At 36.7% G+C, this 27817-nt stretch overlaps 1 protein-coding gene across 1 annotated transcript in view; it reads right to left on the minus strand.

Annotated features, from left to right (window-relative positions):
• The window catches only part of RYR2 (ryanodine receptor 2), a gene marked incomplete at both ends in the record, with an annotated part of 448394 nt that overhangs the window by 121483 nt on the left and 299094 nt on the right, over positions 1-27817 (minus strand). The window contains 19 exon segments of the mRNA XM_082481358.1: positions 767-857; positions 2170-2390; positions 3412-3581; positions 4842-4962; positions 6261-6366; positions 6844-7030; positions 7987-8122; positions 9275-9378; positions 9518-9650; positions 10240-10354; positions 13229-13502; positions 15865-16008; positions 21367-21472; positions 21580-21780; positions 22317-23118; positions 24059-24285; positions 25058-25144; positions 25419-25578; positions 26260-26420. Coding sequence (XP_082337484.1) covers positions 767-857; positions 2170-2390; positions 3412-3581; positions 4842-4962; positions 6261-6366; positions 6844-7030; positions 7987-8122; positions 9275-9378; positions 9518-9650; positions 10240-10354; positions 13229-13502; positions 15865-16008; positions 21367-21472; positions 21580-21780; positions 22317-23118; positions 24059-24285; positions 25058-25144; positions 25419-25578; positions 26260-26420 — 3546 coding nt within the window.

Here is a 27817-nt window from a genome sequence, read left to right on the forward strand (position 1 = left end):
ATTCTGAGGAGTATTTTGGCAAAGAAATCAGATGTAAAATCCAATTAATCCTGATATGTGGCTTTTAAAGCATAAAGAAATATTAAATAAGAAAAGATTAAATATCTCGTTCAAAGTTGTGGTGGGAAAGCATGAAAAAGGACTGCTGATAAACAGCAGAAGGTAAGGTGGGAAACGACACATTTCTTAGACCTGCCAATGAAATCTGAGGAATCTTTAAGGAATGTGTCATCTCAGAAAGGAAAAAACACATTTTCCTTGTGGATTAGGAATCAGAATCAAAAGACACGGAAAAACCATTGGGGGTTGAAAACGAAAAGGAAGACTATTAAAAAACATGAATTGCTTAGACTTCCAAGCACAAACCACAGAAAAAGAGTCTGTTTTCCAAGAGCAGCAAAAACCAACGCAGAGGGCAGAAGAAAGGGTACATATAAAGTATCAATTGCTACCTTCCTTTGTGTACTGGATTCTGCCCCTGGCCCCCAAGGGTTTTTCTAACTTGTTACCATATGGGCTTAAAAAAAAAAAGGAGATAATTAAAGGAGAAGCAAACATTAGACACGGACTTTGCAATTCCATATGGATGGATGTAAATTAGACTGAATTCCTGCTGAAGGTGCAGTTTATCTTTAAGAACTGTGGTCTTAGATGATTGCAAAGTGGAGATAAGGTAACAAAGAAGACAGAGAATATTCTCCGTGCAAGTATTTTCTTTTGTATTTTGTTACAAGGAATGCTGTCGAATATTAAAATATACTTCTACCTTGAGAGGCATCTTTGCATGTTCATTTAATAGAGGAACATCAAATACTAATCTTCTCAGCAAATGTTGCATCATGGAAGGCCGCAACTGCCTAAAAGCAGACAAACCATTTCAAAAGGCTGTACCAGCACAGTTTCATGTTAATAATTAATAAATACATTAAAGGAACCTGTCAGTTGTATGCCATTAAAGTTCTTCATAAAGTAATAGGATTTTGCTTGTGGCACTAAGAAAATGTGTCCAAAAGAAAGCAAACAAGTGCATACCAAAGAAAGCCTTCTGAAGAAGATGCAAATCAAACGCTTTAAAGAAGCAGAAAAAATTTCTGATCTATAAACAGAGAAAATCAGGAAAAAAAATACTGAATTTTTATATTGTGTGTTATGATCACCATGCCTGTGAGAAAAGATTATAATGTAAATGTCTTCCAATGTATCTCAATGGCTGTTAAAAACATCCTAGAAACTGCCAAAGACATAAGAGCACTGACTCTTTAGAGTTAATGTCTATATAAGACAGGCAGCAGTGGGCACCAACTGAAAGAACAGAAGAAATAGGTGTAGCATGTATGTTAGAATGGTGTGGACATTAAACCTTCCCAGATAAATAGCAAACACTGGCCCATTTTATTGGTTCTTATCAAGGTAACATATATCTAACATGGTCAATGTGATGTATTTTATAAAGAAATGCTATACAGTACTTTTTTTACAGTGTCTTCAGAAATGTCTGTCATTTCTGAACACTCTTCCTCATTACGCAAAAAAAAAAATAATGGTGAAATACTAAAAAAAAAAAAAAGGTGACGCAAAAGCCTAAATGTTGCTAACTTTAATTAGAAATTGAATTCATAAGCCCCTAGTCAACTTCTGATAACTGAACCTGGAGGCTTATAAAAAAGTTGGATAATAATCAACTGGTTTTAAGACTGCAGATACCCAGACAGAACTTGTTCTGCAGGTATCAATAATGAGGTATAACAACACTAGTAATTGAATAGGATTTCATGTAACACAACATAAATAAACATCTCCATAGAACTGTATAACCTACTTATCAAACTGCCGATCTGTACAGCCAAAGGTATTTAAATGGCACTTCAGTGTATGCACAATTTAACATTTCCAGAGCTTTGTCTTTCTCCAATGTATCCTCTTAGTTAATCACCAAGGTTTTAATTTTAAAACCTTGGTAACAGCAAAATAACTGAGGACTGCATACGACAGATTAATAAAGTTGCAAATTGAATACAGTGTATTTAAAAATATCACAATCATCTGCCAGAAAAAAAAAAAAAAATCTTAATTATGCTACTGGTGACATAGTTCTGTCTTCCTGTATTATAAACATTATAGGTTACTTTATCAATTAGCATTCCTGTATAGCCAGGAGTATTTTCTTACCCACAGATAGACAGCAAACACTCTTCAATGGAATCTCGCTGAGCTTTCGTAAGAGAGCATCCCTTTGAGAGTCTGTACACAGTGTGTAACAAGGAATCAATGAGGGAAGCGTGGTGCTCTGTGCCAGCAAAAAGAGGAGCACATCTGGTCAACAGAGGCAAGACTGCTGTGCAAAGGTATCGATTCAGAGCCAAAGCCATATCCGTAGCACTCAAAGCAGCCTATGAATTAAATGGGACAGAAATTAGATTTGTCTCATCAATGTTGCTACAAATGAAAAGAGCTTGTTGTTTATTTTTCTTTTGTAGTACTTATACAGAGGGAAATTTCAAAACACACAAATGAGGATTTGATACCTACTGGAAGCAGGATGCCTAACTTCTTTTCCTGCTTCTAAAGTCTCACAGATGGCTTCTGTTGTTTTTTTTTTTTTTTTTTTTCTTTTTTTAATGAACAAAAACATAAACACTAAAGGTAACAATTCAAAAACAAAACAATTTTCAATACTATATTGAAGAATATTATAGTTGTTTAACAGAACACTCCAAAATCAGTCCAGTCAAGTCTGCATTTACAAAACTCAGTATGTTTCTATCTTATGATCAAGTCCAAGTTCCAAGTGAGGAAAAATCCTCACCTGCTCTTTCTTAAATAACAACATAATTATTTTTGGAAAAATATTGACATAAAAGGTCAAATAAGGAAAACAAAGTCCATGTCTTAGCCTTCATATAAGGTCTCTAAATCTGATCTTTCTGGACCAAGCCAGCAAAGAAAAATTAGATGGAAATAAGACTCACAGAGAAAAATGCAGCAACTTTGAGGAGAAACTAAAACAAAAATTTAGTTATTTCCTAAATAACACTGTAGGTGTCCCTAACAAATACATGGAGATGAACACTTTGTAACTCTGGAAAGAGGCTCTCAGTTACATACTTCCTTGGCAACTTCTCTGACTTTGATTCCATATCACAAGCTCAGAAAGTCTCCTGGGGAAAGGCACTGCATCTCTTATGGTATGGGTATCAATGAGGGCTCTTTATAAAATGAGCATCATTCTGGAGAATGCTTCTTCACTGTTCTTCAAGTATTCTCAAAGCTCAGCAGGAATAGGCAGCTCATGCAGCATTTGAGAAATGCAGAAGACAACATGAAGAAATTTTTTTTTTTTTGAGGGACAAAAAATCCTGCAGTGTTCAGCAAGATAATGGAACTCAATTAACAACAGACTGAAACTGTTACCGTATCTAAAGAAGCAGCAGCACGAAGATCTGGCAGAAAGCCAACTTCAAGAAGGTGTAGAAGAAAATCCTGGTCCTCAATTCCATAGACCCTGTCAAGGAACAAAACCATGGCTGCCTTGTGATCTGGGCAAAACCCCGCAGACATGTCAGGTTCCACCACAGTACCATCTAAAAGGAAGAAATAAGACTTCAATGACAAGGATCATCCTCCACCAGCAGACTAGGCAGTCATGCTACTACTTGTCAGTGGTTTTGAGTCTCTGTTAATACCTAAGCATCTTCCCCATGGTTTTGTTACACAAAGGCAACGTATTTGTAGTTAACTGAAAAAGAATCCATAAGGCAAATTCTACCCAGATAGACCTCAAAGTCCATACATGCTTTTCTGTTCATGCTTCGTGTATTAAGGATTCCTATCAATTGATATCCTAATATGATAAGTACCCAAAACATACTAATTCATCTACAGAACTACCTAGTTCTTAGGAGCAGCAGACATAAAATAAGAAGTACTACAATTCTACATCAAACACCCCAGTGATGCAGCACCCGTGAGCATATCTGTATGTATGAAAATGAATTAAGATTGTGCTAAAAAGTCCTCTGTATCTGAAAACTTCTGAAATATCTGACAGAAATTCATTGAGATATTTTCAATTTTTTGATACTTTCATTTTCAAAACCAAATAAACAATTTTGTATCTATGAACTGTACTGTATGCAACTGAGGTATCACCTATAGATCTGTCACTATTTGGAATATAAATAAATAATGGTGTAATAGAGTGATCAATCTCTATCTCTTCTACTGTCACCTATTGTGCATTCTTGCGCTGCAAGTCCCTAGACAATCCATGTTGCAATTATAAAGTTCTCTCTCCAGATATCCAGAGAAGCAGATGTAATTCCTTTCCCTGTTATATTGATGCTCACATAGCTCCCACTATTGCAATCAATTCTATATTGGCAGAAAACACAAAGAAATGCATTTGTGTATGTATGTCACACCTAAAACTTCAGCATAGTTGCTGAAGAACAACTCTGGTGTCTTAGTAAGATCTGCTAGAAACAATTGATAGGGTTAGAACAGCAAAAGCTAAGGATTATGTTATCAAGAAAAGAGACTCTAATTTTTAAAAATATTTTAGGAAAATAGGAAGCATGCACTTTACAACATTTTAAAGTTGGAATAGATTTTCATGATTCAATTTAAATGAATGGCATTTATATCAGTACACAGAAGTATTGCCTATAGCATGCAGAAAAATTTTTGACACATTTTAAATACACGATTTCTAATTCACATAGTAAATACTTTAATATCTATAACACTTTTAAATATTGAGAGAAGTATGAGTATTAATATGTTGTTAAATTACAAAACATAAGAATGGGATGGGAGAAAAAGAAGTAGAATAATCATTTTACCTTTAGCTATGGTTGGCATGTGGAAAGGAATACTAATCACTCCCACCAAATCTTCCAGTGGAATCAAAGACCGCAGAATTGATCTGATTCTAATGGCTTCCCCTTTACCAGCATGGATTAGCTAAGGAAAAGACAAATAAAAAATTAACAAGGTCTTCTTTTTATCTTCTGCATGTGTTCATGTTCTGGAAACTTCCTGAACTGTAGATACACAAAAATGACTGCTCTCAAAATCGCATTATAATTAAAAATGTAAATTTCCTGCAATCAGTATTTATTTGCTGTATTTTGGCTACAAATGTGCAAAGTCTAGAAATCTAATGTTTGGTTGTTAAATAAGACTAAGCCCATTTTCAGAATGGAATGTTAGGTAAAATACATGAACATTAAAATGAGCATTAAAATGTAGCATATGGGATGGATGGGGAGCAAAAGCAGATTTTCAGACTAAAAAAGCCAGTTTTTCTGTCCTTGCCAAGTAACAACACTTTCAGGTATCCCAGTTGCTTTGGTTTTGTTTTAAAAAAATCAGTGAGACAGGGAGAAAACAAGACAATTTTTTTATTCAAAACAGATATTCATACATTGACCTTATTATATGGATTTCTCTCTACTTTCTCAAGTTATCGATCTCTGCACAAATCTGATACTGATCTATACTGATCTATAGGAGTTAGGGTGCATTTCAGGGCAAAATGAGAAACTGCATAACTAAGAAGAATTTCTGAAGAACAAGAAGGAAGGTATTTTGAATTGTAAACTACAAATATTTTCAAATCGTTTCAAGCTCTTAGTCCCTAAGTGGTAAGGGCTTGGTTTTTATGGTGTGAGTGTCTAATTCTTTGCATCTAATGCCTGAAATAGAGACATCTTCCCTTTGAGAGGGTTTGTCAGTGTGAATAAAGATTATGAGATATTGATGTATATGTCCAGGGACAATGTTTATTCCCATGTTTTAAAAGAATGCCCTATAATATTTACTCTTTTATATGCAATTTAAGCAGTTTGTTTAAATAAGTATATGAAGAGAGTAAAACCATGGTTTAAAAAAACAATAACAATAATAAAAATTCACTCTACACCATCACAATAAATAGGGAAATTTGAGGAGTTTGATTGTGAAAATGGACAATTAAAGAGTATTAATGGCAGAATGTTGTTGAAGACCAAGCACAGTGAATAGTAGTAAGAAAAGCGATGGAATAATTCCTTTAAAAAGAACCGCTTCTGAACAGTTTACAGAAATTCCTTGCAAATTAGCAGATGAACACATTACGCATATTAAGATACTATGTAGCCATACCATTGCTTTAATACCTGATAACGTGTTACCGTGAAAAAGTCAAACAGCAAACCACTGAGAAATCTGTAAAACAGCTATACCTTTACTTTCCAATGCATTAAGACATTAAAACTTACATGCATTTCAGGGGCACAACGTCCTAAGAGATCAATCAAAGCAGCATAAAAGGTCATGATTGCATTTCCCATGTGAATAGTGTCATCTTCTTGTTCTTCCATTTCACTGTAATTAGTTAAATGTTAAAACAATTAAAAGATAATAAAATACAAGAAAGTATTTACATCAGCAATAAATAAAGAAAATCTGCTCATAGGTGTAATGGCTTACACATAGTGGCTTCATGTTAAGTAGTGGACTTTTAGGAGACCAACAGAATGGAATTTGTCCATAAAAGATTGTAGTGACATCTGCATTGTTACCATTTATCTGTCTGATTTTTGCATCAGAGGATTGATTCTTAACTGACTGACAAAGAACAAAGGGTATTCTAAAGAGGATGAAATATTTAGAGAGAGTTCCTTAAATTAACAGTGCAGAGGAAGCACTGTTTGGCAGAAGACAAATCTCTACCCTCCATAGAACCCAAGGAAGAATCCAGCCAATAATTCACATGTTAAAACAAACAAGTAATTTCATGACTAAGATTATAAAACAAAGAAACAAAAATGATGGCAATGTAAACAACTCCACTGCACCTACAGGGTTTTACTAGATCCATTACTTGGGGAAGGTCCATCTCTTGTTGGATCTTCCGATATTTGTATTGCTTCCTCCATGGCAGCAAGTAACCCATTGCCTCCTTCTCCTCTTAGAGCTGGACCAAAACATTCAGGTCGACGGATAAGCAGCCTGACTACAACGTTAGCATTTTCCTCCACACTCTCTCCTACCACATAGAACAAAACAAATACCAAGATTTAAGATCATATCAAAAAGACTTCTGAAATATAATCAAAAAAAGGTACACAAAAGTGCAGAATGCATGCATCAGTAGGTGCTTTTAACTACAAAACAGTTTAAATATTATGACAAAGTTACATAAAAACATGAACATACTCCTCTGTTATTGTAATAAAAGCTATGACATAACACGTGATTTAATTCAGAATTAAACAGAGTCAAAGAAGTAACTATGTAATAAAGGATGTTTAAAGCATCACTGAAGCTACTGATTCGTAGTAAAGACTCACAGTCAAGTGAGATTGTTAATGAGGGGACCAACATAGCTGCTAAACCCTAAAACTGGACTATCTAAATCTTCATCAAAAGATGGAGGTTCGGCTCTATGTCTAGCGTGAGTTTTATCATAAGAAGATTTAGGACTCTGCTCTATTTCCAAAGGAGATTAAAAGACTAAAGACAGATCAAAAAATGGGGCGTAGGCTTTTAGGACCCTATATGACTTGTGAAACAGGCATCTAAGTATCTCGCATAATTCTACTGTTTCCACAAATTTTCCTTTAAATTTATGGTAATTTATCAAGTTGGCTTGTATTACTCTTATAAATCATAGAATCACAGAATGGTTTAGGTTGGAAAGGACCTTGAAGATCATCAAGTTCCAACCCCCCTGCCATAGGCGGGGACACCTCTCACTAGACCAGGTTGCCCAAGGCCACGTCCAGCCTGGCCTTGAACACCTCCAGGGATGGGGCCTCAACAACCTCTCTGGGCAACCTGTTCCAGTGCCTTACCACCCTCAAAGTGAAAAACTTCTTCCTAAAGTTCAATCTGAACCTTCCCTCTTCTAGTTTAAAGCCATTCCCCTTCGTCCTATCGCTACAAATTACAAACTTGTTTGAACATTAGAGTAAGTTATAAAATTTATAGGTTCTACTCTACCATTGCAAAAAACAGCAAAACGAAGAAAATCCAAATATCGCTCTCCTTCAACTGGATTCCATCCGATGTCTGGGTAGCCTTTAGATATCAACAAAGGACAACTCTGTAGTCCACATCCAGCCAAGTAGCGAACCACCTAAATCAAGGTAAGATGAAAAAAACATTAATTGTGGAAAAGAGAAGTGTAGTTTCAAAGGGAAGCATCCTCATATGTGGTCTCGGATACAGTGTCTGCATTCCCAACAAAACTATATCATATTTTGGGCAAATCGGAAGAGCAGCTTCTTTCTTGGTTCACTTTCCCAGTCTTTTCCTACTTCTGTCACGAACTGCAAGACCTTACGTATCTCAATTACATTTTGCCTCTCTAAATCACTGCTTTGCTCCCTACAAGTCATTTCTCTTGCAACCCTGAGCGTTACAAATTTGTCAGTTTTGTAATATTCCCTATCTACACACTACCCACATTTGAAAACGTCTTCTAAGATAACTCACAGGTCTACTCTTTTATTTTAACCTTTCCCTCTTACTGGCCTTTTTTCTTCCTTTCTTTTTAAACACACAGTGGTAACCCCTTGTAATTCAGATCTATAGTCTCAGTAGTTGTTTTCAGCTGTCCCTCTCCTTTCTGAATTGTAAGAATTGTAAGCATAGCTTTTAACCAGTTCAGACAGCTTCTTTTTTGCTGACCATTTATAAGAACAGTGTCTGAAAATGTCCTTTTAAACACACATGGTCCATTTTCATATGCCAAGACAGGACCACCTACACTTATATTACTCCTGACAGATGCTTTACTATGGAGGTTATAGCATCTCCAGAATTGGAGGTCTTCAAGAAGACATTGGACAAAGCATTTCACTGTCTTACTTTCCATTAGAAAGTTTTTTAATGTCTATCTCAAATCTGTCTTTCCGTTGTTTAAGCCACTTTTCTTATCCACCACTGGCATAGTAACCATTATTCTATTCCTTCTTGCAGCAGCAATTTTCATATACTACACAATTAAAGAAAGATTTTAGCAATGAAGTTTTTTGGGGTACAGACTCCACTATTGCCATTGAGGCAATTCCCTTTGGTTACACTTGTGTATGTAATAACCATAAACTCAGTTTGACTATCCAGACCACTAGCAGAAAGACCAAACTATCAGAACCTGATAGTCTTCCTCTGAAAGATACCTAAAACTCCTACACAATTCTTCTATCTTGAATTTTGATTACTCCAGGAAACGGGAATCTTCCCCTCTCTACAGGGGAAAAAAATGCATGATAAAGAAGCTACCAACCTTCTCCAGATCTGGCTCCCTTAAAGCTAGTGCAAGTTCATTGTTATCCATCACAGAGGCTGCTGCAACATCCAAAGGAGTTGATCCTCGCATAGAAGGAGAAGCTGTTAAAATAACATTTAGTTTCAATACCAACTTAATAAAACTGAACAAATTAATAGGAAATGTATATATGAAAATCAGCAGAAAGTTAAGATTTTGGGTTTGGATTATAATCTCAGAAGCCACACATTTATTACTTACCAAGACCAACACTGCTGTTTTCCAATAAATAGCTAAGATGGTCAAACATAGCTTTCTGATTCTGTCTGCTGATGCGGCAAAAATAACACAGAAAACGACAGCAGTTTGCCACCATCTTAGGGAAAGTGATTTCCTAAGAAGCAAATAAAAACAGACTGAAGCTCAAACTCTAAGACAGTCATAAAACTTACAAAAGATCATAGATGTAACAGCCTTTTAGCCCATTAATATTTATGCATTGTATTCATTGCACCTCAGTGAAGTTAACTGTTCAGGTTTCACCCTGGAATCAACAGGACCTTCTCAGCAAGTAAATAACTCCTTAAGCCCCAAAGATCAAGGTATAAGCTTGAAAAACAAGAGCTGGATTCACCCATAAATTCTAGATTTAAACATGAAAGAATGTAGAATGCTCAGATTCATAGAACAATACTGCATTGATTTTTAATTAGTTTCTAAAGGATCTCCCCTTTAAAACCCAGTAAATATATAAAGTACTATTTGCAGATTTTTCTTTAAAACACCTGAAATTATAATGCTAATTATATCTTCCTCTACAATTGAAAAATAGATTTTTCTAAAAACTTAATCAACAATTGTGCTAAAGGAAACTAGTAAGAGGTTACGGTCTTTGTACCTCTGGTTACTGCTCAGCACCTTACACGATAAAGCTTTGAACAGCTATATTCTAAACTCTGTCTTCTAACAGTGAATTGCTTTACCTTGGATTCTCCTCCACCAAGCACATTTACCATCACTTCCATGACAGTTTCATGCATGCCTAAAGCTCTCATGAGATTTGGATGTTGGTAAAATACTTTATTATTCATGATGTCTCTACAGGAAAACAAAATAAAAAATTGGATTAAAATGTTATAACCAATAGTTTACCTATTATGTTATTTGCAAAGCTGATTCACTGTGCAATTCCTCACCACCTGAGATGAAAAATTACCTCAGGGACTTTTCAGGTTGAGTCTCAATCTCTCCTCATTGCCTATTTCTCTATGCACATTGTGGAAGTACCTGACCTTTCTTTTCCCATGTTATAGTTATTGCCCTAATCACCACTTGATTACACCAGAGTAGGATGCTCTTCTATTTTCTTCAGCCATTCCACTCCAGATCTAAAAATATTTTCTGACAAGAGCCTGATCAAAACTGCTACATTAGCTTAAATTTTAAATTCAACTAATAAATATGTTTTACAAAGCATTCTTTTCAGAATATTTTAACCTTGAGGCATTTGACATCTGCCACCAAAACCAAGAAAAAACAACCGTAGGGAAAAGAGAACGTATAACCAGCTATCCTCTAAGCATCAGAAACAGAAGCTGCCTAAATATTAACTTTAGTTCATGAGTTAGTGCTCAAAAGAACTCTTCTCTCATACATATTTGAGCAGAACAGATTTACATAACTTAAAATCAGTCCTGAAGAATATAATGTCAGTATTTTATGCAGCTGTGTTATGTCCAGTAAAAACTTCTGGTTTAAAAAGTAATCAAATTTCTAAAAACTCTAATTAGTCTTGAAATCACACACAACTCATAAATAAATGTGAAAGCATTCAGGTCATGGGAGAAAAGGACTAGCAAGTCACTGTAGAAAATACTGTTGACAACTGTCCAAATTTCACTGTGCATTTTATAGCAGTCTTTTTTTTTTCTGACCTAAAACTCCTGCAATCGGGCAAGGAAAATTTCAGCCTTATGAAAGATAAGACATGAAGAGGACTGCTCCATCAGTCTAAAAGCTACAAATCAACTAACAGTCATGCAACAGAATGAATGCGGTATGGCTGATGTAGGTGCAGTTATCAGAATTTCTGACTCCCAGTAACACCCAGAAAGATTAGCTCATCTTTTCTCCCCAAAGCCTACAAACGGGCTTGGTATCAGAGATGGCAGAGGATAGGTCCTGCCTCCAAAAGCTATCCGTACCATATCTCTTTTCTGTACTAATGCCTCACGCTATGGAAAAAGACCTCGATGATATCAATCTGCCAAGTCATTCTAAACTCTGACTTGTCTACAGCAGCTTTCTTTTACAGAAATAATACAGTACAGAAAGTCAAAACGTGACCTCAGGGGCTGGCCAGCAATATTACACTACTTTGGAAAGTGCATCCACTTTCAGTGTTTCAGTGTTCAGTGTTTAACTGTGGACCACATTATGAAACATCACACAAAAGAAACAAACTCTTAACAGCATTTCTGAGGAAACTGAGTGTTTAAGCAGGAGTGAGCGATGTTTCCATTTCTCAGCTGGAATCAAGGAATGCTTTCCACTTGCAGCAAAAAACTTGGCATTTTTAAATAGGTGCTGGAGCCTGGGTTAGGCTATAAAAGATACAAATCGCACAACCTACAAGACAAACAAGACTATGATACGAAGATCCTATGACTACCAAGAAGGGTGATAGGAACAGTCAGTGAGAACACTAGCTTAACAGAAAGCGTTCTTTCTTTCTTACACCAGACTTTCACATATGACCAAAAAAATTCTTAAAATTAAATCAGGTTCACAAAATCTTAGCTTTTAATTCATAGCAGAAAATGTCAAGGAAAAAAAGGTAGAACAAAAAGAAAGCAGAACAAGAAATGAAAACTCTGAGAATGTTTTTTTCCCAGGCACAACAACGCCAGAATCTAGTTATCACTCACTCATTTTAGACTTCATTAGCTTAAGTGAAATGTAACAACTCAAATTTGAAGTACAAAGTGAATTTAGAAATATCAGCATTTTTTGTCTCTTGACTTGTGATGGACTCTCCCCTTTGCCAAAGCTTTAGCATGAGTACATTGAATATTGCAATAACCAGGGAACATTGATGGGACCTGCTAGCAAGCTAAGAAGTAGGCATTGTTCATAATGATACTACAAAATTTCGTACAGATGTTATTTGGATATTTGAGGTATTCAGTAAGCTCAAAAAAAGAAAAAGGGATTTAGCACAACAAGAGCTTCTCTTCTTGCATTCCTGGCATTTCTTAGATAACACTATCTTTAGCTGTCATTGCTCTTGCTGATTTTGGATTTCTAATAGATCACCGCTGATGTTTAATCTCACCAGACATATCTCAGATGGTAACAGTTCTTTGAAAAAAGTGAAAGAAAAAAACAAACTGTCTGCTAGTAGAGATGATCATGTTTTCTTTAGTGTTTTCTCCAACTGTACTCTTTTTTAGGCTATATTTCACTATTACTAATCATATAATTATGAAAAATAAGACTGGCTGTACTACTTCATTGTTGAAATAGTACCAACGACATTCAGTGCAATAATAAGATGTCATATGTACAAACACAGGTAGACACAACTCCATTAGTTGACTGCTGGCGGGAATTGTATATGTCAACAGCTACCAGTCACTGTATTCCTATATAATGGACCGGATTCTTGACAGGATTCTTCACAGCCCTATTGTTTAAAATATGGTAACAAGATACATTTTGTAATATCATAAAACATTACATACATGTTTTCAACTTTTCTCACAGAAGTCTTACCGATGTCATTTGCTTCTCTCCAAAAATGATGCATATAATGCTGCATAGGCTGTATCTTACACAAGTGATACCAGTGATTGCATTTACACCTAGATAGATTTTTCACATTCAAACTTCATGTATAACCTTGGCGATAACCATACAGCAAATAACAACAAATATCTGTAAATAAAGAGATGTTACGCTCCAGTTATTTACCCTAATCCACGAATCATAAGTTTCTCCTCTTCCTTCCCCATTCTGACACTAAGCAAGGAACGGATTTGGCCGAGGGATGCCAGAAGATTGATTGTGTCTTCCACGGACACACTATTTATGGTGTAGGTCTTTGGTAGGGCTCGAACCAGGCCACCAATACCATCATATTGGCGATGTAGCAATACAAACATGGCCCTCACTAACTCCGGGTCTTCTATCACTGATTCCTGGGCCCAGCGTACCATAGTGTCTGAAATCAACTGCTGAAGAGTAGCTGTGAACAAAATACATTAATCACAAAATTACCATTAATTGCTCATCTCTCTACCGGTAGTCCCTCAGAACCCTTTATGTAACCTGAATTAGAATGAATTCAATTCTTAAGAAGCACCTTTTCTTGGTATTTCTTTAGCAGACTGTCAAAGGAAAATAAAATCACAGAAGAGAAGCAGAAACATCCCAAAACCCGAATCCTACATTTAAAGTTAAAATACAGAAAATAAATCTGATGACAGCATAAAAAGTTATGAAGACATACAAGATGCTCACAAGGTCACCCAATTTATTTCTACATGTACTGCTTGCAAGATTTTCCATGAATTCAGGTCTGAGAGTTTTTCTTACATATTATGAAGTAAGACTGGAAAAATATACTGTTAGCACATGTAAATGCTGTATTACTTATTTACATGTCTAAGCTCTGTATCCACTCAAAACTTTATAATGTACGAAACAGAATAATTTAACTCAGTCTTTTGCCAAAACCAAAGGCCCTTCAAAAGAAACAAATGAAGAGACTTGCATATTTTTGAATTCACTCTCTAATGGAGCAAGAAACCCATATCTGGCATTCTCAATGACAATCTTTATTAGTTGGGATGCATAAATATTTTTATATTTGGGAAAGTCATATATTAAAATAGACAAGCTATATAATGTCAGTTACGATTTGAGACTACTGTTTAGAAAAATTACTCATGAACTGACAGTCAAGGCAAAGTATTTGATGAAGACAATCAAATAATGTTCTTTTTCCCATTTCAAGGGACTTCCATTCAGGTTTGGAAGACTTTGTCAGATCAATTCAGCATTCTCTTGAGATACACTGATAGTTATACACTAGAGAATTTCACCTTTAGTGCTTACCTAACTGAACAATTTATTTCCATGTGAAGCGCGTAACAGCTAGCAGCAAAGATAGGGGAAATTTTTAATACCTCCTGAAGTTCAAGAAAATGCCTAATAAATATCCTGATGATGAAGAATATGGCTGATGCACAGAACAAACATCAAAAATATTTTCAAATTGTAAACCTACGTGTTGAGACGGTAACATGATTTTGGAGTAAACCAGATGCAACTCAGGCTAAACTCAAACATAAAAAACATTTAAAAAAAAAGTTCTCTTGCTTGCAATGACGAACCCAAGCAGCCTAGCCACCACAATACTGAATTATGTGGGTGCTTATTTGCTCTGAAGGGTTGTCTGGAATTAGTTTAATACAATACTGTCTTTCTACTAACATGAGAGAGAGAGAGAACTAGATTTTCTAGAGCTTTAACCTTACTACAAGAAAAAAAAAAAAAAGGAAACTGTAGGATTCATCACCACATTCTGCGTAGACCTAGCCTCTAATTATCACTGCCTGATAACTGAAATAACAGTTATAAACTGCAAAGCTAGAAGGCACACTTCTAGAAGGACAAAAATATTTCTACTTATAGAACACTAAGCTAACACTAATAACTGGCAGCTAAGAAGCCATCTCATTATAAGTACTCTAGGGAAATTTACTTGTTCCATATCTTTAGGCACTTACATTAAGCAATCAAGTTAAAAGGCCAGTCTCCCTAGGAATTCTGTGTAGTCTATGATGGAAAGCGAGTTTTTTACCAAAGTCAGAACACCTAAAGTGTGTGCCCAGAAATTAATTCCTGCTAGTAGGGGAGCAACATAAAAAATTAGGACATTTGAAAGTGCCACCCGCCACAATAAAGGAAAAAAAAAAAAATCATAAAAATAAAATCAGCATTGACAATTGAAAAATAAATAAAGTTCCATAGTCAGTTGGCACCAAGTGCAAAACTTGGATGCTATTGGCAATCATCCTTATCAGGATGGAAAAGCAGAAAGTGTCAGAAAAATGACAGAATAGTCACAGTCAGGAAATCTTGAATTTTCAGTTAGGGAGCAGGCTTCTCCCAAGTACAGCTTTGCAAATTACTGTCTAATTGCACAGTGTGCTTTAATATGGTAATTTTCATGCAAATACTGATTTGAAACTGCTGCAGCTTATTTTATGAGCAAGTTCTAATCAGGACCTTGCTACAATTATTAGATCTGCCATAATTCTACAAAAAGCAAGATACATTGTGGACAAATTATGACTTGAAAAAGGATCAAGGGCAAAAAGCCAGTAGAAGAAATTTTCCACTACATCCCGTTGGGAAACAAATCTGCCTATCATAAAAATTCCATCTGAGCTTGTTTTGAGTCAGAGCTACAAAATTGAAGGTGCACAGATGTTTCACTAAAAATCCACCTTGTTTTGGCTGAAAATATGTGAAGAACTTCCTCCCCTGCTTCTTTTGCCATTTGGAATTAGGATACAATAAACTCATTTAATTTTGCTTACAGGATGTCTTGGCATCATCATCAACTGGCTTCTCAGCTTGCTTCTTCTTCAGATATGTAACTTTTTCCATAAGGTACAGGAGGCGACCCCTAATAGTTAAATCACTGTTTCCATCCAAGGTTCCATCTTCATCTAATTCAATTCCTGAAATAAAAAATATACACTAAATAGTAAAAGAATAAAATTAAACAAGTTACAGACATGTTTTGTATCTTGTATGTACAAACATAATCAAACTGAACTATGTTGTTCTTCTCTGTTAGAACTACAAAACAACTTGATATGGGATATGCTTAACCAGCAGTTTGGAACAACTATAGATCAGGTATACATGCAAGGCAGGAAACTGCAGATAAGGATCATGTAATCTTATTAATTTATTGTACAAATTGTGTGTTGTAAATATATTTCTGTAGTCGGCTTCCCCAGTATGCATGTTTCCATGTTAAGGCTGATGCCTGTGTTTCAGACATATGTAGCTCAGAAGTGTAGATATAGTCCCTACTGACACAGTATGGTTCAACTAATATTAGTAATAAGGGGGAATGGCTTCAAACTAAAAATTTTTAGGTAAAACATATCATAGAAGTGAAAGAACTAAAGTTACAATAAATATAATTTCTAGTGACCAGTCAGAAGAAAGTAGCCACCTTCACAATACAGTGGCTGTTTCATTATATTCCTGTAACAACCTATAAAAATGTGAAAAATGCATGTGAGGCTTTACAGAATCACAAAACAGCTGAGGTTGGACTAAGCCTTCAGAGATCGTCTAGTCTAGCCTCCCTGCTCAAAGCAGGTTCAACTAGAGCAGGTTCCTCAGGACCAGGTCCAGTCAGGTTTGGATATCTCCTAAGATGGAGGCTCCACAACATCTCTGGGCAAACTGTTCCTGAGTTCCATTATCCCTACAGATGAAAAAAAAACAAACAAACAAACATAAAAGTAGAATTTCCTGTATTTCAATTCGTGCCCATTGTCTTGTGCTGCGCCTATGCACCACTGAGGAAAGTCTGGCTCTTTACCCCCCCCGACCAACAGGTATTTATACACATTGATACAATCACCCCCATGAGCTTCTTCTACAATGGCATTACAGCTCTGGTAGATAAGGGGAGAGCAACGGATATCATCTACCTGGATTTATGCAAAGCATTTGACACGGTTCCGCATGATATCCTTGTCTCTAAATCAGAGACGTGGATTTGACTGATGGACCACTCGGTGGGTACGAAACTGGCTGCACAGTCACACTCAAAGAGTTGCAGTCAATGGCTCCGTGTCCAAGTGGCGACCAGCCACAAGAGGGTTTCTCAGGGGTCAGTATTGGGACCGGAGCAGTTCAACGTCCTTGCTGGTGACATGGATGTTGGGATGGAGCGCACCCTCAGCAAGTTTGCCAATGACACCAAGCTGTGCGGAGCAGTTGACGTGCTGGAGGGGAGGGATGCCATCCAGAAGGACCTGCACAGGCTCGAGAGGTGGGCCTGTGCGAACCTCATGAAGTTCAGCGAGGTCAAATTAAGCCCTGCGTGTGGGTCGGGGCAATCCCATGCACAACTACAGGCTGGGTGGAGAACGGATCAAGAGCAGCCCTGAGGAGAAGGACCTGGGAGTGTTGGTGCATGAGAAGCTCAGCATGACCCGGCAATGTGCGCTTGCAGCCCAGAAGGCCAACTGTATCCTGGGCTGCATCAAAAGAAGCACGCCAGCAGGTCAAAGGAGGTGATTCTATCCCTCTGCTCTGCTCTCCTGAGACCCCACATGGAGTACTGCATCCAGCTCTGGGGCCCCCAACATAAGAAAGTCAGGGACCTGTTGGAGTGGGTCCAGAGGAGGGCCAAAAAGATGATCAGAGGGCTGGAGCACCTCTGCTATGAAGACGGGCTGAGAGAGTTGGGGTTGTTCAGCCTGGAGAACAGAAGGGTCCGGGGACACCTTATAACCACCTTCCAGTATCTGAAGGGCACCTACAAGAAGGCTTCTTTTTAGAAGGGCATGTAGTGATAGGATGAGGGGGAATGGCTTCAGACTGGAAGAGGGGGAGATTTAGAATAGAAATTAGGAAAAACATTTTTATTATGAGGGTGGTGAGGCACTGGAACAAATTGCTCAGGGACGTTGCAGATGCCCCATCCCTGGAAGTGTTCAAGGCCAGGTTGGATGGGGCTTTGAGTAACCTGGTCTAGAGGAAAGTGTCCCTGCCCATGGCAGGGGGGGTGGAACTAGATGATCTTTAAGGTCCCTTCCAACCTAAACCATTGTATGATTCCATGATTCAAGTTAAACAACCCCAGCCCTCTCAGTCTCTCCTCATACAAAAGATGCTCCAAGAATTTAATCATCTTTCATGGCCCCTCCCTGGACTCCAGTGTGTCCACATCTCTGTTGTACTGGGGAGCTCAGCTGTTGGCTTTCTTTGCCAAAGGCCCATTGCTGCTCATGCTCACCTTGTCGTCCACCAGGATGGCCAGGTCCTTTTCTGCAAAGCTATTTTCCAGTGCTGTACAAGGATATTCCTCCCCGGGTGCAGGACTTTACACTTCCCATTGCTCAACTTCATAGGATTCCCATTAGCTCATTTCTCTCATGTTTTCAACTTCATTCATTCATGCATACATTGTAAAGGAATTAAAAATCTTGACCTATACCTATTACTCTAAAATAAGCTGAAAGCAAAAAGGTCATTCAACTATTTTTTCTGGATTTTTTGGTTTCCAGTATAAAGTCTGCAGTTAAGGGTTTTGTGGGGAGTTCTTTAGCAGTCTTGAATTTTATAGGATGACATTACATCATACTTCTCAGTTTACTGCATCTGGTTTTAGTTGTCTGATTTTTTGCATTAAGTACAGTTCCATTTCCATTAAAAGTTATTTTGTTATATTTTGTCCTAAGAGAGTAATTGACGCTAAACTAAATAATGATCATCAGTAGCTTCATATTTTATACTAAATCATATTACAAAATGGGTTGGATGGCAGTCTCTTCAACCAAACTAATAAACAGTAAAGACACTGAAATGTCTTATTAATTAGAACACAGAGATGCTCTGAAATTACTCAAATGAAATGTCTGTTTTTTTTCATGGTTATGCTGTTCCCTGAGCTCTAGCTGTACTTTTCTGATTTGCAAACTGTCAATATAATTGTCTCTCAACCATTTCACAAGATGTGAATCCCGAAATGGTGGCTGGCTTGTCAACCAAACACGGGACCCAGGATGTGTAATTGTTTTACCGATTTTGCAATAGCCATATTGTGAATACACAGAGTAATTCTGCTCTACTGTAATGCATCCTCCAACCCACAAAATTTATTTTCTACTTGTAGATTATGCAAATTACTATTTCCCCATAAAGAAAATAATGACAAAACTTGACCAAGCAATTTGAACAGAGGAGGATGATGACAGAAGACGGAAAAAAAGAAAAACGGAAATATCAAAGAGAAAGATAAAGCTTCTACTCCTTTCAAATGTTATTTATAAGCTCTTTATTTCATCCTCATTTTCTGTCAACCGACAGCTTACTTTGAATTTTCCATTTTTTTCTTTTCAACAGGCTGACAGGATACTCAAAGTTCAACAAGGACAAATGCAAAGTTTTGCAACTTGGACAAACCAACGCCATGTGACAATACAGGCTGGGCATGAACTGGTTAAAAAAACATCTTTGCAAAAAGGAACTTTGGATGCCCTGTTGTACAGCAAGTTAAACACCAGTGATACCAGTGAGCAGTGCACTCTAACAGCAAGGAGCTAAAAATATCCTGTACTAGCAGAAACATAATCACTCGCTTAAGGCAAGGGATTATTCCCCAGTACTCGGCAATCATGAGATGACATCTGGAATGCTACATCTAGTTTTGGGTTACTCAATACAAGAAAAACTTTGAAAAGCTGGAGAGCATCCAACAATGGCCCAGCAAGATGGTTGATGTCTGGACCACTTCTCCTATGAGGAGAGAATGAAATAACTGGGTTTGTCAACCTGCAGAAGAGAAGCCTTATGGCGGACCTAATAGCAGTCCACCAAAACCTACAAGGAAGTTAGCAAGAAAATGCAGTCCTGTTCTTTTCTGAGGGGAACAAGATACAATTGTCAAACTAAAACAGGCAGGTTTCCAAACTGACATAAAGAAAAAAGAAAAAAATCACCATTAGGACACTCAAGCCCTGTATCACGTTGTCCAAAGACATTGTGCAATCTCTGTGCTTAGAAGCTTTCAAGAGCCTAGTGTAAAAATCACAGAGCAACCAGGTCTGAGTTCAGCGTTGATGCTGCTTTGAGTAGGAGGCTGCACTAAAGACCTTTCGTGATATTTGATACCTTAATAAATCTGTGATTACTTCAGTAACAGAAACATCTTTGAGATGGATCAAACCAAATTGTCTTGTGATACACAAGGCTATCAACTGTGCTTGCTCTATCAAGAAAGAAAATTCATGTGTTATCAAGTCAGATATTGTTGACATGTTTTTATTTATTTGCATATTTTAAGGTAGTGAATTAAATAATTAAAAGTGTTATTTCCAGTTAAATTGGGATGAATAAGGAATGCAATTCAGGAGGAAAAGTGCAAGGATCCTCCTGTTTAAAGCTCCTTCCTTGACCAGAGTATTAGTTTAAAAAATATTATCACACATCCCTGCATTAGCTTCTTCTAGCTAATGGGACATGATGTGTCTTGTCTGCTCATGCTGTCTGCTTCTTACTTATTTTTTCAAAATAGGGTAGTGAAGTAAAATGAAGGGATGACCATCCTCCAAACACGAAAACAACAAAGTCTTCAATGCAAAATGTATGTAAGCATGCATTCTGAACAAAATACTCTATAATTGAATTCACAGTATTCATGAATATGAGCTTTACATTTAAGGTACACATTTTGACACTTCATTTTTATATTGGTATTTTTGTATTTAAATTGTTACCATCTTTCACATTTTAATATGACAGAATTTAATTGTTTTTATTAACTAAAGTGAAGAAATCAAGACCACAGAAATTTAACAGCCCCTTTTGATTATTAGTTTATTTCAACAGATAATAAACTTTTATATCTTCATTGTCTGTGAAGAATCAGACACTAATATTATATTATATTGTAGTTAACGTGGCCATAGTCAACTTGACACAGCAAAGATGACCTATATCAACCTGTGCAAGGGAGTGGGAATAGGGCAGAGGAAACCCTTGATTAATAAGTGAGCTATAGCGTTATCCAATACATTAAGCCCCCAAAAATTCCCCAGAGTTGTATGGGTGACAAATACCTCATTTCCCTCATGAAGCAAAACATACTGCATTCCTTTCCAGTTTGATCAGATATGAGGATTAACAATATTTCCTTGTTTTTGGCTACAAGCTGAGTGAATTTATTTTACAATATTTATAACTGATATAGTGTAATCTATAGTGTTTCTTATGTAAAATTATTCAGAAAAATTGCTTCTAAAGCTAATATTATTAAAAAAGAAAAAATATTCAGTAACAAGACTTACCACAGTGTGTCATTAGGTCTTCATGGAAATCCAAGAGTTGATCCCGGATTTCTTCAGGGCAAGGACAATCATTTTTATCATCTTTAAAGTTCAGCAGCATGTTAATCTTAAAGAATACAAAGGAAAGGCAAATGGTAGTTATCTCCTTTGAAATCAAACAGAACTCTGCCACACATAGAGCACAAAAAATAAATTGTCCATTGTAAGTTGTACCTGCTCCTGAGGTGGGGATCGAAATTCTTTTGTTTTTCTAGCTGTCAGGGCAGCAGACATATTCAAGGCCTGCATCACTTCATTATACCGGAAGCGTTGATTCTCTTGAAGCTTTGCCACAAAATCATCCGAAAATGCTACAATGGCTTCTATTCGGTGTCGTACTTGGCAATCACACAGGTACTGGAGTAGATGACACATCTGAGAAAACCGTATTGTAAGAGAAAGAAGAGTTGGCAAGCTAAGAAATGTCTTCTGTATATTATGCAAATAAGGATGGATTCCTTACAGCAGCAGTTACTATAAAGTGACTGAAATCTTTAATGCTGTCATTTACTATATGTGAAGTAATCCTACACCAGAAAAATCTGGCATCTGCAAGAGATTTATGTGCCTCAGACTAATACAAGTCTTACATTTTATATATGTTATAAGAGAATGGATTTACTCCTTGCTTCTAGGGAATTTCTTTTCTGTCTGGATCCATAAAAATGAAGAATTCCTGGTTAATGTCATTGAGGAAGTAATTCTATTTAATAAAACAACAGTTGTTTGATCTATGGGGAACACAACTATAACATCAGGAAGATACTAAATCTTGTTCTTTCCTGTAAGGAAATTACTTCTCTATTTAACTAACATCAAAATGCTGTATTCCTTGAAAGAGAAATTACCAAGTGAAGAAAACAGGATCTGTGAAGAAATGGGAACAACCACTATCACAGCAGTAATGTTACCTGTAATTTAACAGGTTCTGGAAGTTTCATCTGAAGGAGTCCTTCCTTTGGCACTTGCTCCCCTCTGGTTTCTTCTTCTCCTTCTTCTGACTTGAGCTCATCTGAACTCAACTCCTTCTCTGAGAAATCAATGTCATCCTCCTGGCTCATTGCTTCTTTGAAAACCCGGGGCTCAATCAACTGCAAGATGTGTTTTAGATCCCCATTGTGGAAGATTCCCATAATTAGGAGGGTATAGAAGAGTTTGATGAGAGGGACAAACAGAAATTCCGTAGAACCTCCAACTGGATCTCTGACGTGGAGGCTGCCCTCCTGAACAGCTTCAGTCAGCATCTCTATAGTTTTCGTCTTTAAGATTTCAAGAGGGAATTCAGGACTGAACTGAAAGCATTCACTGCTAATGCTTACAAAACTTGGAGAGGAGAACTGCATTCTTGGCCTCAACGAAGTGCTAAGTCCTATACCAGGGAGGCCATGTTTTTTGTTTTCATCAGGAAACAAAGTAATACTCTTGGTCTCATCTGTCATTGGAACTATAAATTCATTATTCATCATTAACCTGGCAGTTGCATAGGTATTGAGATGGATGTCAATCAGTAAGTCATAATATCCCGCACGTAATAATCCTGGCATATATTTATTCTCAATAGCATACAAGAGTTGAGATTCATCCACATGGCTACACATTGCATGGGCCACTCGGTTGTTGCCTAAAGCACAGACAGCTGAATATAAGCGGAGGGTATGGTAGTGAAATTTCAGCAATTCTTCTTGTTCTGTCAGCTCTAAAATATCAATTGTTCTGCAGAGAAAAAACAATATAGTAAATTTCCCATATCAGTGCAAAAACTTACTTAAGTGAAGGAATTCAAAATTCTCCCTAAGGATAACAATGGCACAGTTTCAGTTCGAGGAACGCACTTTTTCCACATTTCAGCTTTCACGTGAGAAAAACTGAACACGTGAGAATCAAGGACTAAGAACAAAGTTCAATCAGGAATTTACTCAAGTCACTCCTAAAGTACAACTTTCAGTGTAAAAATATTAAAATTATTTACTTAACACAGAATAATTCTTCATGCTACAAATAAGAATTTGGATAACTGAAAATGAAAGTTTTGAAACCAGTGTAAATTGAGATATTTATATAATTTATTGGTTTTAGATCTGGAGTTGCAAAATGGCAACAGACTAATCAGTTAATTTGCAGAGGGTTAAGGGGCCGGGTTGTTTGTTTAGAATGCTTCCCTAATCTTTTAGTGATTTTATTTTCAGTATTGGCACTGGCAAAATACTGACATTCGGGCAACTGGGAAATTATAAAGTTAAGTTTCTCCCATTGTTTAAACTAAATTTAGCAAAATTAAAGCAATGAAATAATTAAATTGGTCACAAATCTTAAAAAAAATCTCTACAAAACCAGAACTTTGTGTATCTTTCAGATTATCTTTAATAATTTATAAACAGAGTTCCTTTCATTTCACCCAAAACCTACATATGCTATTAAAGAGTCTGGAGAGAACCCAGGAGCGATCGGAAATATAACAAAAGGAGGCAGATTTTAAAACATTGAAAAATAAAATTAATTTTTAATATTAACTAAATCAAAACACACTGCCTTTATTTACATGTGTTATAAATACAGAGAAGACCTCGGGCTTTTCTTACAGAAATTTTATTAGATGTCTAGCTTCGTAATCCCAGCCTAGCTCTGATATACTTCAATACACAAACATCAACACCTGTTTTCTTCAGGAATATGAAGGGCCATGAACTGCAAAGGATTCAGGCACTGTATCATCCAGCCTTGACGTTCACTGATCCGAGACACATCAACCTTCAAGAAGTGGTTTGGCACTCTGCTCCAAAGCACATGAGTCAGAAATTGGACATGGAGACGTGGAGGACATTGAGACACTGGGTTTTTATGTTCACTTTTGAATAAGCCAGCAGATAATGGCATTACATTCTGGAAAATTCCAACAGAAGAGACAATCAGTTTTACCATCTTTACCAAGCAATGAATATTTGATATTTTTCAAGAAATATATTCAACATATAGTACATTAAAGTACAGTGCACAAGAAATTAACACCTTCAGTACTTTTTAAGACCAAGTGGGAACTGTTGGCAGATTAGTAGCAAGACAGCATTGCCTATAAGATTTTTTTTAAAATAGCTAAACTTGAAACAGAAACTCAAATGGAATGTGTGATCACTTCCTTGGACCAGAGATCTGAACTCCGTTCTTCTTTTAGCTCTTCTGATTTCTTAGACATCCATGTATTCAAAGCAAGGAAGTAAATTTCATCTCAGTTTACCTGAGCGTACTCTTTGAATGTACTTTAAAACTATTTTAAAACCCTAACCTAATCTGTAGATACACCAGTCATCCATGCTCTGTTTGTAGAAAAGAGATTTTCCTTACTGACCCCACTGATTTAGTTTCATTGTGAAAGATGAGATTCAGAAAATTCAACAGGACTTTGCAATATCCTCTGCCAATTCCAATCAGTTACAACCCTTCTCATTCAATGTACTGTATTTAAAAAATACATTAAGTATTTAAAACAGAGTTAAGAATAAAAATGGCAATAGTGCAAACACTTGGAATAATAAAAATGTGCCCAATACCAAGAACACATTGCAGGCAGGAAATGCCCCCAAAAAATACCCCCCCAAAAAGACTATTTGGTATGATATATTAGGCCTAAAGCTGCACAAAACTAAGCATTATTTACCTTTATTCTTCCCAATTCAAACTGGAAAACATTGGGGCTTGTAGCTTGAGCAAATACAGCAGGAAATAACTTTGTACTTGGTTCAACCTAAATCAAAGATGCACAAGCATATAAACACTGCAAAACACTATTACTTATTAACACCTCCTCACCCCCCCCCCCCCCCCAGTACCTGTTTTGACAGTCAATAATGCAAGCCTTTGAATAAAACTCCAGAAAATCCAAATAGGAGGGAAAACTCACTGTGATAACAGCCACAATTACTTTTGCTTCCAATCTTGCAAAAAGTTTCGAATAAGACACAGTCTGATGATTTGATTTTTCCCCTTCCCACTGGAAGACATCAACAAAAATTACTCGCCTGATAGTATGTGCCTAGTTCCTTGCCATTAGCTGTGAAGGTCAGCAGGCCACTGGCAGCATCAACCAAGCAACCAATCTCCAGGCCATTATTATTACGTCCTTGTCCAGGGCTCATGCTCTCTCCTGCGCACACCATATAGCAGTTGCTGCGTTTTATACTGAATGTCAAAAGACAAATTTATTTATGGATGGTGTGTAAACTTTATGTAATGGACGAAGAACAACTTCGTATGGCTGCAACCAACAGGACTTTGTGACTGAAAACAGCGGATCCCACCATAACCAATGCCAAAATTCAATGAAATCTAAACTTCATAATTGAAAAAATAAAAACTGAAGATGACAAAATATGAACAAGCACAAGTCTTCTGTAAAATTCCAAGGATGAAACTGACTTTGCAATTTAATGTTGTGAATCATTTAATGTTAACCATAACACAAAGTTTCTGGTATGGATCACAATTAAAGTGCTGAGAGGAGCTGTTGCACTAATTTTGGCCTGCTTAAAACCAAAAAGTTCCAAAAATATGACAAGGTATTTTGATCTATTTTGTGCCAGTTCAGAAGTGTACCAGTTCAGATCACGGTCTGAAACTACATAGAAAAACTGCACTTCTTTACTTTTCAGTGCCTATTAATTTGATTAGCTCATTACTCCACTGTTTCTTCACATGCAAGAGGAGAAAACAAGTAAAGTTACACTTTTTCCAATTACGTTTTTGTTTGTTTGTTTTCACATCAATCCAATTACATTAAACGTGGTGAATTTATAGTTTATAAATTGTTAGTTTCTTTTATGGGTATAAAATATGTATCTTTTTAAGAAAATCATAACCAACCTCTCATGAACCTTCCCTTTTTCATCTCCCAGTGTCACTGTGACAGTACGCACTCTGTCCAAGTCAAAGCTCGTGTCATACTGGTGAAAGTCAGATGTAATCCAGCCAACCCAGACATTAGCAGGTTCTTGACCCGGAAATATTCGCACTGAATAATAGTACTGTCAATAAAAAAATAATGTCAGTAAATGTTAGTATTTGTTTTCCAGTGTATCAGTTTGATTCAGAATGTTGTTTTTTTTCTCTAAAATCTGAAAATATGTCTTCTCTTCAACAGTAGCATAGGCTTGTTCAAATGTAATTGATAAGAATACCAACAAAAGAATATAAACACAAATCAAAATACAGCCAACAAAATACGGATGTTAAAACAAGAAATGGAAAACGTTAAAGATGTGGCTTATATGCTTGTATTGTAGGCTTCTGCATCATTGCATTGTAGGCTATTTTTGTACTGCAGCTACAATTTTTATACAGTAGGTGACTCAGTTTCTAGTATTTAATATCTTTTAGAAAGAGGAGAATACAACCAGGAGAAGCATTTTCTCCTTTGAACATTGAAGACTGGGTGCTTATGGAGCGGACCTTGTCAGAGAAAGATGCATAAAACTTTCACTGGGAATTCCACAAAGTAAATGCTGAGTAAAATCAGCATAGATATTTTCAAATGGTCCTGAACATTGACCTATTAGTTTAATGCACTTTTTCCTATTTATTCTATTGTTCTAGAACTATTTATTCTTCCTCTTTTATGTTTGGTGTTATAGACAGCAGTTTCAAAAATGGATACAATTAATTTATGTCTTTCCATGTGAAAATTGTTTTAGACTGACAATCAAGTCAAAACAAAAGGAACGTAGCAGTCTCAACTTCAGTAGTACAAGACTACAAGAGACATTTTGCCTGAAAATCAGTTTCTGAAACGCTTACAAGCAAAAACATGCAGGTATTAAAAAAAAAAAGAAAAAGAAAAAGCAAACAGCTTGTGGAATGATTACTAAAAATAATCAATAATACAGCATTGGTCGCACATTAAAATCAAAAGGCTCCTAAGGTAAAATACAGCTGCAGCTGGTATGTTGCTTGCAAAGCAACACGGGGAGTGGAGTGGGGTGGAGACTCCAAGGCCAAACCCTGTGATAATCCGGAAAACATGGGAACGAGACAGCACCACAGAAGAAAAACAGTGCGAAGGATGGAGCTGAGTGGAGACACTGCAGCTAAAACTCTGTGATAAACTGGGAACTTGGGGACCGAATGGAGCCCTCGAAGGCCTTGCAGAACTGAAACTGCCCTCTTGTTACCCTGAGCCAACAATCTGTCATTTGTTTTGCTGAAATACTGTCCGTTAGTGAAATTTGCCCATTATAGTGTCATTATAATACCAAAACACACCTCCATCCCAAAAGCTACCCGCCTCCAAGGTGCGACCACTCTTCCTTGAGTCTGCACCCTGAATTTTTTGTAAACTATACCTTTAAATACGAGGCGAGAAAATTTTACACCAATCGTAATGAAAGTATTTATGACTAGAGTCACTCAAACTCCACCTTGAAGA

The sequence above is a fragment of the Vanellus vanellus genome, assembly GCF_965231255.1.
Source record: "Vanellus vanellus genome assembly, chromosome: 3".
NCBI lineage: Eukaryota > Metazoa > Chordata > Aves > Charadriiformes > Charadriidae > Vanellus > Vanellus vanellus.